Here is a 12762-nt window from a genome sequence, read left to right as displayed (position 1 = left end):
CTGGCTATGAATGTCTTTAATGTTTCCCAGATCAGAATCACAGCATACAGTGTATAATAACTTCTAAAATAAACAGAAATATCATCACCTCATTAATTTATATAGTTTTACTATACTTTTTTTAATAATCATCTTTTTTTTATTCCATTATTTAACATTTTTCTTCATCTCAAGTCTTGGGTTTCTGAATTCAACAAAAATGTAAAAACAAGACAACAGGTGCAACTTCGCAGTTGAGACCAAGCTGAAGATTAATGTGAGTGCATGTGTAACTGTCTTTGTGTATCTTTGCCATTGTGGGGTGTTAATCATGTGCTTCCATGCTCCACTGACCTGACACAGGATCTAAACTCAGTGATATGAAGTCATCTTGTTTTGCTTGGCTGACTGCAGCTTTCGGGTATGTTGAAATAAGAATAAACCGATATCGAGCCACAACTGTGAGAACCACAGGGCTGCAGTGAGTCACTTTATACCATAGACGAGGCTAAGTGTGTGTCCACATACATCCGGTCTGATCCACTGTTAAACACACATGCTCCGAGCCTGAAGGTGCACTGGACTTTTCAGATTTACTTTCATCCATCTCTCAACTGTTGAATCCCTTTACTGCTACATCACAACACTGTAAGGTCAACATACCTCCTTACCCACAATGCAACACAGTGTGAAAGTCAGACCACCTGTGTGATCTCATTACTCTATGAGGATGTGAGGCATCTTATGGTATCAAAGCCCTCATGTCTGTCCCACATGTGATTAAGTGGCTACATGTAAACCCTGCTACATGTGAGGTGAGCTAACATTTAATTGACTGCACTTGCGTTTAGTGTCTCAGTTTAAAAGTCCTGACCATGAATCACTGGCCAGTTCCCTACACCATTATTACATCAGTTAGCTGGCCAAAGCTGGCTTTTATCAGTGCTCTTAGCCTCTGAGATGTTTCCGTAAATAATCTGAAGTCACACTGATCAGATATAGTTAGATCACAATATATATTTCAAAATAAAAGTTTTCTAAAGCTTGAACAAAAAAAAAAATGAAGGCAAAAAGAGTACATGATCCTTCTACTTCAACCCCAGAACAAAGAGCAATGAAACCACAAATGCTAAAAATGGAAACTAGCAAATGCTAACTACAGCATCTTAGGCCCTCTGTCGTGTGGGGGCTGCAGTGGGGATGCATTTCTGCTACAGTGACTTTCCTGGTTAGAAATCATGATGCTACAGGATGCCCACATGATAATGGTCAACATGACAAGACAAAGTAAAAAAACAAAAAAAGTCATTTTCTAATGGCATGAAAAGTGATCAGTGGCAAACATCTTTTACTCACCAATGAATTTGAAACCTAAAGCTAGTGGCCATTTTTTTTTTTTTGCAAACTGCACCTGTTGTCTTTTGTTGTCACAAAATAAGCATTTCATTCATTCACTCAAAAAAAAGAAAAAAGAAAAACAAACAAGAAACTTAATATTTACAAATATTTTGTCTGTTTGATTCTTACACTTAAAAATGTACAGTTTTGTCCTCTTCCAGACGTTGTGTGTCTGTCTCTGTCCTGCCACCCAGTTTGGTATTTTTCTTCACACATCCAGTTTCCTCATGTGGGCAGACTGCAGTGAATCTGTCACGATGGCGCCCTCCAGTGTTAGCTTATAAAATAGACAAGGAAAAAGAACAGACCAAACTAAATACCTTGTTTCTGTTTCCACCTCCAGTGGTGTCATTGTAGTTGTGTTGTGGTGAAGTTTACTTCACAACCCCTCACTGCCTCCTTATCCACAGGAGTGCGTACAAAGAGGTTCATATGGATCTGATCAGACATATCAGATCCTCTGTAGGACAGATTAGCAAGGTATCCCCCTGGCAAACATTGTGGGTAGAAAGATGGCCATGCCTTCGAATGTCCCTATTTGCTAGCGACCAGTTCATCCTCTCTTTTGATTCTTCTGATTTCTACATTTAAGGCTGTGAGTCTTTTTCCAATCTCCTCCCAAAGTCTGTTTTCCACAGCATGCACCTTTTCTTGCGCTACTGTCCATCATCTGTTCCACAACATTTATCCACCTGCAGCACATCTAAGTCAGTTGTTTTGTGTTTTACATTGTGCACATTTCCCTTTCAGTGGGCTTACAAAATCTCTGACAGGAGCAGCCAGGTATATCTCTCCCCCTCCAGACCTCCCCCAACACCCCATTAGGCAGTAATAAAATAGAAAACAAATAAACAGGCTAAAGCTAGAGCACAAGCAAAGACAGCACCGGTGACTAACTTCTCCCATACTGGATGTAGGCTACCATGTGTTCCTGTGGGCTCAAACAACAGCACATCAGTTCAGTTAACATACTGTATAAACCAGAGTATTACCCATGATCCATGTTTGAGATCCTTAGCAGAGAATCGGAGGGGGGCATCGCTGAGCTGTAGGCCTGCACATTCTCACCCGAAAGAAAAGAGCAGAATCAGAAACAGCAGTTGTCAACCGTGTTGCTTTACCCTGTTTAGGAGATCCGAGCTCCCTTTTCATCTTGCAGTGCTGCGACGCAGGCCGGGAAGGCCCACCGGTTACCCTCGGTGTGCTTAGAGTTTAATTTACAACTGATGACCTCACAAAAAAGTCACTAGCTTAGTGAACTAACCCTTAAATGTGAGGATAAAAGCAGAGCTGAACTGAGGTCAGAAATTGTGTAGAATGGTGCTGACACAGTGAAGTCAGGTGTTTTGGAGTTTTGTGGTCACAGCGGGGGGAGTTATGGGTGATCACCGCAATATGGGCATCAGTTTTGAATACAAAGCTAGTGTACTGATGGAGAGAGGAGAAGGGAGGAGTAAGTGATGGAGTGATGTTGATACGGAGGGGAGTGTTTGGGTACGCAGCAGGAAGGAGCTCATTTTGGAGTCTAAGTCTTTACCATGGGGGTGATCCTGTCTGTCTGCCTCTCTATCTCTTTGCTGTCTAATTAGGGCCCACCTATGCCCAAGTGAAGCACACACACACACACACACACACACACACACACACACACACACACACACACACACACACACACACACACACGCACGCACACACACACACAAACACACATTCTTTCTCTCACAGGCAGACATCAAACAGAATATGCATGTGCTGGAAATAGGGGTGCAGACAGGAGAAGGAAGGTGTACTTAAAAGAGCAAAGGCTGCCTGTCTCTGCTTTGTTTCTCACCCTCACTGAAATACAAAAATAATTCTGTACAGGCAAGCTACAACAACAGATTTGGCACCTCACGTACCCTAAAAAAAACCGATCATCTCCATACAGATGGAAAGAAAAAATAGCTACTGTAGGATGATGGGCTTGCTGATGGCGTGCTGCATCACCTGGAAATACCTCTAAATAACACCATGAAGGAGAGAATGAATGGAAGGGTATGTTCACAGTTGTTGCTTTGACCCTACGACTTCTGAGATTTGTGGCAATGAATTTTCGTTTTTAATAAATGGGTATTGGGAGGTGAAGAGAATTTGTTGGGTTACTACAGGATTTTGTGTAATGTTCTTGTTTTGTGAGGTAAAACAAAAACCAAAATATCCAGAGTGGACCGATATGATTTGATTAGATTTGGGAAACGTGCATTGACAGATACAGTGTCCTTTCCCCCATCATCATCTTTAAAAATAATTCATGCATAGATCCCCACTGAGAAAACCCATTTATATACTTTGTCCTTTGTACACATTTATATATAACTATATATAATATCATTTCTCTATATCTATATTTTCAGCAAAAATTCTTTCCACAAAAAACAACAATTAAACAAATGCTTCAAAAAAAGAAACAGAAGATGAAAGAAAGAATAAAACACAATCGAGGGCCAGTTTGGCACTTTGTCATGAGAACATACAGCATCTGTTAATTGACAGTAAATAGGAATAGGAATAATAGGAATTTTCTTTAGTTTTTTTCTCCCTCGATGAGAAAGCAAACACAGTAGTACATACTTGGCACCAAGAATGCTGGTAGAATGAAAGTATCAGATATCAATGTTTTCATAGCTGTGTGATTACTGTATGTACTCTATGCCCCCTCCTACAGCTTAGTAGTTTATTAATCCTTGGAGCAAAGGAGTGCTGGGGAGAGGGAGAGAATCACATGTCTAATGAGAGGAACAAAGCAGGGATAAGACACAGATGTAGAAAAGAGAACGATATATGCACATAGCACACCAGGGAGAGAAAAAAGAGAAGACGCCAAAGTAAAAAAAGGGAAAACAGCAAGGGCCGAAAAGCATTCGTCCCTTTGACAAACGTCAGGGGGATTTAGTCTGGAAACAGTAGACCTTCTTTGAAAACAGTAACTTTGAAAGATCTAAATCACCCCCAAACTGATCATCTGCTGCCGTGCAGTTCAGTTGCATCTCCACACGCCACCAGTGGAGCTGCTAAGTTTCACAGCACATGATGGAGGAGGTGGAGTTGTTTTTGGAGAAACAAGAGAATAAGAGAACAGAACAAAGGCCCACATCCAGAGGCCTCAGCTCTAGATCAGTAGCAGAGCCAGTCTTCCTGGTCCTTAGGTGGCGCTGTGTCGGGGCCAGTCCCTACTATACCCTGGTGGTGGAATGGGGGTGGGGCAGGGTGTTGTTGTGGCCAGTGGAGGGGAAAGTGTTGAAGGCATGAAGAGGCTGCATGCTAGTGATGGTACTGGGGATCATGGTGATGGTGTTAGGTGTCATCAGTGGCACGTCGTCGGGGGCACGGCGCAGTGCCAGTGTGTAGTCAGGAGGGCAGGCGGGCCGTAGGATGTCGTGTGGCCGGAGTGGCTCCATGTCATGGTGAGCATCGTGCTCCGAGTGCTTCATCTGCAGGGACATGATCTCCTCCTCCTGGCTGTGAGCCAGGTCGTTGGCAGGGCCGCCCCGCTGAGGAGACAGGCGGTGGCGTCGCATCTCGTGCCGCTTGTCACGCTTGTAGTAAAGGGCGGCAAAGGCCAGGATGTTGAGGAAGAGAAGCGACGCCCCCACAGCAACTGTCACACTCAGCTCAGTGGAGTAGTCCCGGGTGTCTCCAGGGAAGAGGTCCTGGTGTGGACGCTCCGAACCCTCAGGCTCCGGGTCAGAGGGGAAGGTAGGGTAGGGGTGACGAGTGGTTCGAGGGCCTGGTGTTCTGGGCCAGGGTCTGTGGGTTCCTGGGCCAGGGCCTGGCGGCGAGCGTGTAGTGGTGGGGAAGAGCTCCTCATGTAGACTATGGAGGTGTGGGACTAATTCCAGCCAGAAGGCCACCTTGTTGGCCCTGTAGTTGTCTCTAACACGAGGTTTTAAGCCAATGTGAAGGTACTGCTTGTCCTTCGAGTTGAACTTGGTCCAGATGACCTCTTCAAAGCGGTTGGGCTTTGTGTGAATGAACTTGGTGTCCTGAGGAACTGGCAGGTTGGGGTCCCTGGTGGAGGACAGAGGGGGTATCTCAGTTATAGGTTTCAAGTCAAGGTTTTAATCAATCTGGTTCAAAGATTTCTTCATTGATTTGACGCCTAAACACTGAATACACCATTGTGTTTTAAGTTTTTATTTATGAACTTACAGCAAAGTAAGACAGGGCACTAAACTTTTAACAACTCTACAAACATCTGGTTAGTGAGATTAGCCCCTAACCATAGATACACCACTCTTATTAAAAGGGAAGCAAAACCACAGCTCTACTACTGAAGTGGCACTACACTAGCTGGTTAATGCTGCAGTCGCACAACAGAGCAAAAAGAGAACTATATCGATATGTAATAAAATCATCAGCAAGGCCTACCCAGTCTTGGCGAAGTTGGTCCAGTAAGTCATGACCACAGCGCTCAACATCACATCATTCTTCGAGAAGTTGCATGGGAACAGGTCTGTGGCACCGATCATGGGCACGCCGAACACGTAAGGTATCTCATCTCCGTGGGCAGCGTCGGCCCATTCAGGTCGCGTCTCGGTCTGACAGTGGTGGTAGAACGTGTAAAAGTAAACCGGGGACTGAAACTCGGCGTGGAGTTTGGCGGTGGCCACTGCCGGTGCCACCCACTGGTGGTCTGTAAACAGAGCTAAGAGGGTCTTCCTTCGCATGTCGCCATTGTCCCTGTCTGCCCAGTCTGTGTACATGAATTTAATGGTCTCTCTCAGGATGTCTTTACCTGGAGGATAAGACGCAAGAGGGGAAAAGGAAAAAAGGATGAAGGGAAAGGGAAAGGGAAAGGGAAAAAAGAGAAAATTGTAATAAGTTAAGAGGAAAGTAATGACAGGGATTGGACATTTCGAGAGATGTGAAACAGGGTGGAGGAAGATAGTACACATTGCTAAGATGAACTGCAATGACAGGAATACAAAATTAAAGAGGCGTCTGTGTTTGAATGTATGTGTGAGGGACATACGGTAGTTGAGAGAGAAACTGAAAGGACACGAAGGGCAAAAGAGAGAATATGCCTCTCAGAGAGCAGAATGAGTGACAAGCACTTGTGAGGGAGCGTGACTGCATTATCCAAATGTGTCTGTATTTTGACTATGGCCTGCTGTGAAGGGTTTGCAGGCTGATCTGTTAGGAACAACAGCGCTGTGATTGGGAGCTGGCTGCCTGGGGGATGATGAGAGACAGCATTAGTGCTTACAGAGCCTCAAAGGCCAAAGCACAGACCCACCATGGTGAAAGGTAATCTCGATGATAGGCAATCTCTTTAGTATGCCTCTCTTGGTTGATACACTTTGCTTGGCTCACATTTTATCTCTCTTCTCATTCTTTGCCCACATAATGTTTTAAAGACTTGCATTTCCACTGGGAGCTGTAGTTTTGGACACGTTGTTGTTGATGTATTTTCTTTTGTAGAAAGCATATGACAATGTCAATGTCAAATGAAGCATCTCTTTTTCTGTAGTGTGTAATGTCACATCTAGCTCAGGTATCAGGGAACATATTTATCGCATTATGTCATATGTATAGGTCTTTATCATATTGTGGTAATAACTTGTGCTGTTAACTATATGTTCTTTTTATTTTGAGGTGGTAGAGGACATACTATGGAAGACTTGAAAGCCTGAAAGGAGTATAATGTTGCCATTCCTCACCCTCAGGGTAGCCGTAGAGGTTGTCGACAAAGTTAGAGATGGTGTAGTCAAATGCTGCGGCTGAGATACCGTCGTTGTCCTCGCTGTCATCCACAAACTTCAGCCCCTCTCCTTGATTCACTCCTATTAGGATGTCATAGTTGAGGAACTCCCCCTGGTGGTGCAATAGGGGAAGAACACGTTGAGCGCTGAAACTGTATTCGAAGGGCAGGGTTTTCAGTCTCTACACATGTCACAAATCTAAAATCACTACAACCACGTATGCTGCTGAATACAATTTTGTTTTGTGTATTCATCTGTAAAATCAAATCAGTTTCATTCATATTTTGTATGTGACATTTATGCCAAGAAATTCTTTGTATTAATGTACAGCTTGTGTTGTCGGTCCACCACTACCAGCTCAGTTAGAGACAGGGACAAGAAATCTAGTTTTCTGTTTTTAATACTGCCATATGTTATCATCAAATACATAACATTTGCTCCATCATAAGATAGCAAATACCTCAAAGATAAATTCTATGAAAACAGTGCGGCACAACCTGTAAGTGCTGATCTTGTGGAGTTTTTAAAGTCTACAGTGTCAATTCATGCACAAGAGCTCAATTAAAGGCTTTGGGATGTGGCTCATTTCCCCCCTCAAATCAGCCAGAAACCTTCTGATGCTCACCTATAATTATTTCTTACAGATTATGAATTATTCTGGGGATCTAATAGGAGAGTCTGGTAGCCTAATAATCAAGTAGCTGCAAAAGTCACATTTTTTGTATTCCTCAGCATATCTAATATACAGAATGCCATTGGATAAATTGCAGTTGCTATTTTGTGATGACCTCTATTTATTGTTTTTCTCTTTACCCACCTTCCCTCAGTGTGTCTCATTTTCTTCCCCTTATGTGAGAGATTTCCATTATTTCACAAAATGACTTTCAAATTAAATATACTGACTTCAGCTGAGTCATAAGAGCAGGTTAACAGTAAACAATACGTGCAATATTAAGACAGTGAAAGTTTTTTCCAGTCAGGAAAAACATGTCATGCCCATGGAGGTCCCGGGGTTAAATATGAAATAAGGAAAAAATAGGAAATAAGGAAAAAATGAAATTCAGCTATATATAAAATTCTGTATATTTCTTGGACTATTTCTTATCTATTCTTTGTTCTTGTAAAATACTGTATAGTTTCACTTCTTCGTGCCTCTTAAAATTATTCCAATGAAATGGAGAAAATCACTCTTTGAACTGCTCACAACCCAGACATGCAACCTGTGACCAAGTACACAATGCTTTGTAGGTATCGGATCACAAGCCAAAAAGGTTGTGAACTATGGGTCTAAAATATATTACCAAGGTAATGTACATCACCCACACCACAGCTGTTTTTCACGGTGTTACAGCGTTTTAGCTGGTAAACGTCACCTGCAGAGCACAGCACAATAAAAATCCACTATGGACCACGTCTTCAGTATCACCTTTGATACTGGTGCCAGACCCTCACCTGCTGCATGAGGATCTCAGGATCGTCAGGCACCACGTCTCCGTCCACCACGGGGCCAAAGGCAATGTGGTAGCGAGCTGGCTGGATGTCCTGGTCCACCAGCTCCCTGAAATTCTTGCGCCTCAGGCAGTCAACCAGGTCGGCCGTCTCTGTGTAGGTGCAGCCCACCTTCCGGGCCAGGATCTTGGTGTACTTGAGGGGCTGGTAGTTGACAGACCAGCTGGAGATGGCTGTTCCACTCTGGGCTATGGCCCTATGGAACAGACCTGAAAGGACAGATGAAAAAGATGGGGTATATATATTACTGTATGAGGAGATAGATTTAGCATTTTAACATCTTAAGAACATGGTAAAATGTTGGTGATCTCACTAAATGTCATGTGCATTTCCCCCAATTTTTTTTGCATTTTTGCAGACAGGATGGAGCTCTGTGAAGTTGTCTAGCTGAAGTTTTGGGATAGGATGGGATGCAGAGAAACTACTTGATGTGTAAATCACATATCACTTTCTCCTTTTCCACTTAAAAATTTCCCTTTATTAAAACAACTACCAATTTTGACTTCTTTCATCTTATCATTCTCACTGGAGCAAAGGCTGGCAGACACAGGATTGGACTACAGACCCAAAGCATCTCAGATAGAGCATGCTGTGGTGCTGTAGCTAAAAAAATAAAAATAAAAAAAAGAGGCAGGACTGGAAATAAGCTCCTCTGAGATATCAAAAGAGCCATTTTCCTCTTTCTTGTGCTGGCAGTTTCTTCTCTCAGACTCTCTCTAGCTGTGTTTCACTCTCCCTCTCTCCCTCTTTCTCTCTGTCTCCTTAGTTCTGCCTGTCCTGTGCTGTTTGAACCACTCAAGTGGCTCGTTAAGGGGGTGCCTGCCTCACTCGTCTCCTCTTGCGCTCCTTTTTTCTTTCTCTTCCCTCTCCTGGGCTGAAGATTGGTCAGTTAATTATTAAGCAGAGCCGCAGAGCCCCCTTTCCCTGGGAAATCAATTATAGTAAGAAGTAGCTTGGAAACAGCTATACCTACATATCTGCACTGAGAGAGGCAGAGGGGGAGAGACAGACAGAGAGAGGTGGGAGGTAGGTATTATTTCATTCGGCTTCAAAATCAGTTTCTTTGTCACTCCCTAAGTGCCTCTTGCCCTCCCTGCTCAGTACCTTCCTCTATTTGGCTACTTCTATTTTCTGATATGCCATGTCAGAGCATTTTCTACTCCTCTTTCTCCTCCCTCAACAATCGTATTACCTCTCCTCCTTTCCCCTTAAACATTGTTAAAAGGATACCATGGATACTGTCTTCCCTTCTACGTATATCCCCCACCCTTCAACATGTCAGTATCACTTACAACCCCTCCCTCCATTCTGTCTGCCACTTCCATCCTGCCATCCATCCTGTACGTCTCTGCTGTCGGGCTTGATTTGTGAAGCTGTGTTGTTGACATGATTGGTGTCCCTTAAGGGTGGGGATGACAGACTCCTTACCTGGCATCCCTGGAGGGGGGAGAGGGGGGAGCATGACAGACAGGCGGCGTCTAGAGGGCTGATGTTACACCGTTAGATGCTGATGAAGACGAGGAGGATGATGACGATGGGGTGATGACAAAGCAGAGGCATGAGAATGGACAAGTAACAGTGTGAGGGGGTTGGTTGTCAGCAACAGGAGACATGGGGTTAATACAGGCTTTCCCAACGGTTAGGGTCCCTCTGCTGCTAAAGTGGGGCTCCCCTGAAAAATGAATGATTAAATTACAATGACTGTCAATAGTTTTGGTTGCCATCTAAAAATAAACAAACAAGCATTGGTGGCTGGTGCAGAAGTACTGGGGAGGGTGGATAAACTGCAGTTAGTCAAGAAATAGTTACAGCACGTAATTTCCCCTAAAACCAGTCCGCTTCAGAGATGTGCTTTGGAGAAAACCAGGCTAGCTATTTACCTCTGCTCCCTGTCTTTATGTTAAGCTAGGCTAACCATCCTGACTCTGGCTCCACAAGAGACTGGTATCAGTTCTCTTGCTTTTAAGTAATGCTTTTCCTCCAATACGAGATTGTGTGTGGAGTTACTCTTTAGAAAAACAGGTGGTATCAACTTTGCATTATTCATTCCAGAGGTGCTTAATGAGTTGCAGTGCCATTTCTCAACAAGGGAGTTCACTTGTAATATTTGCTGTTTTCCCCCTTTTTTTAATTCCTATGTACAGCACACGTACTTAAGAAAAAATGCTTTTCAAACAGTCAACAAGCTTTGTATTTGTGCTTTATACAAGCCATAAGCACTTTGTGACCACTGTTTTCCTGATATAAATATATAAAAATTGGGGTCTAACTGCAAAGTGGGTGTCAGTGGGTGACCTGCTAATACGGGAAAAAAGGTTGGGTGTGCCTGGGTTAGTATGAAGGGTTAACAGACATCAGTGGTAATTATAGAGGTTGTGTTAAATGGACACAGTGACACGGAAGCTGTGCACATATGCTCACTCAAGCTTTGACGACACACATTTGTTCTCAAAGGCACATCTACACAAACAGAATGAGTCAAAGTTAGAGACGTGTCAGACATCTGCTTGGTGCTTCAGACACACACGCACGCACGCACACACACACACACACACACAGAGCGGTGATTGAAACAGATGTGTGGTTGTGTGAACACGCACTCTCTAATCTCCCACCATTTCTTCCCTGTTTCTGTCCTTTGCAGTTTGTGTGTGTGAGACGGAACATGAATAGAGGAGAGAGATATTGAGGGAGAGTCCTCGAGCAGCGCAGAGAACAGAGAAGTTACGATTGGAGGAGGACAGCTTCAAGAACAGCATGATCAAAGGCAGCGAGTGCGTGACCATTTGGCTGCGGGTCGTCAGCCACACTGATCTCAATTCAGATCAAAGTCGATTGGTCTGTAGGCCTCTCTCTTTTGGTGGTGCAATGTTAACACTTAGCCCTCGGGGTGTGTTGTTGGTAATGGGGAGCACGAGGTCAGATGGATGTAGGTTTTCGACGGAGGTAGAGCCTCTCTGCTGCAGAGCAGTGGACCGTTAACAGAGCCCGGAGCGCTGGCCAAGTCAGGCAATGTGGGGTAATGTTGGAGATCCAGTGTCATTTATCCTCCATACACATGAACGACATAACCTGGATCAAACCTGGACTCGCTCATTAGCCACATGACTGCTTAAATTCTTCAGTTCACAGGACAAGCAGTGTTTTCCTTTGAGGATAGAGGTGTCAAGTGAACATCACACTTAACGACTTAATGATTTCTGTGCTTGATGCTGCTAGCTGAGTTTCTGCCTGACCACATGGGTATAGCAGGACCTTACTGCTAGGATTGCATTATACATTGGATAAAACATGGGTCATCACATGCCCAATGGATAAATAATGGTAAAAAATATACTATATATTCTATACTGAGCATAACAAGGAATTCCAGCAACAAATACAGGAACATACATTTTTTTGTTGAGTTTCAAAAGTTGATTCGGAGATGCAGGTCTGTTTTCAGCAAATACATAGAATAAATACAGATGGTGTGTAAATATGCATTGTGGCTATTCGGGGATTAGCGAGGAATGATAGGCAGGCCATTAGCTATTGCAAAAAAATCATGATATTCCGGGAATCCTATGACCAGTGGGAACCTTGTGCTCAAAATTTTTTTTAAAGACAAATGGATGCTGTACCAAGACCAAAACAAACAACAAAAGGCAATACAGTCTTCAATTACCCTCTGAGTGGTGCGAGAGGATGAGGAGGTTGACGCAGGACGCCCCAGCTCCGGAGCCGAAGATGGTGATCCTCTCTGGGTCTCCGCCGAAGTGGCCGATGTTCTCGTTGAGCCAACGCAGGGCCTGAATCTGGTCCAGCAGGCCGTAGTTCCCCTTAGCGGACTGATCCCCGGTACTGAGGAAACCTGGGTATTTGTAGAAACAAAGATGGATGTAGGAAGAAGGTGAGGGAGGATATTTAAGAGAGGATAGGAGAGGGATAAGGACAGGTGGGAAATTAACAAAGGAAAGGAGGATGTAGAGGAAGAAGGGATGTAGAGACGGGAAGAGAATAAAGAAAAAAAAAAGAGAGAGAGACAAGATGACGTTAGTATCAGCACCTTTAGTATTTAGAACCTGTCTGGCAAGTGTTCTCTACTTTAGCCTGTAAATCAGCTTCTGACTGAGAGGGAATTGCATGACTGCAA

At 43.8% G+C, this 12762-nt stretch overlaps 1 protein-coding gene across 2 annotated transcripts in view; it reads right to left on the bottom strand.

The window, feature by feature from the left end:
• Position 1: 1 nt before the first annotated feature.
• nlgn2a (neuroligin 2a) overlaps positions 2–12762 on the bottom strand; it is a 185081-nt gene continuing 172320 nt past the window's right edge. For both annotated transcript variants that reach the window (XM_044182805.1, XM_044182806.1), the window contains 5 exons: positions 12295–12480; positions 8571–8836; positions 7077–7230; positions 5785–6151; positions 2–5424 (listed from right to left, as the gene is read on the bottom strand). In XM_044182805.1, the coding sequence (XP_044038740.1) occupies positions 4590–5424; positions 5785–6151; positions 7077–7230; positions 8571–8836; positions 12295–12480 (1808 nt within the window). In that variant the 3' untranslated portion in view covers positions 2–4589. The remainder of the gene's footprint in view (positions 5425–5784; positions 6152–7076; positions 7231–8570; positions 8837–12294; positions 12481–12762) is intronic.

The sequence above is a fragment of the Siniperca chuatsi genome, linkage group LG22, assembly GCF_020085105.1.
Source record: "Siniperca chuatsi isolate FFG_IHB_CAS linkage group LG22, ASM2008510v1, whole genome shotgun sequence".
Taxonomy (NCBI): Eukaryota; Metazoa; Chordata; class Actinopteri; order Centrarchiformes; family Sinipercidae; genus Siniperca; species Siniperca chuatsi.
Note: the sequence above shows the minus strand (reverse complement) of the source record. Positions and strands in the feature narration are given on the sequence as shown.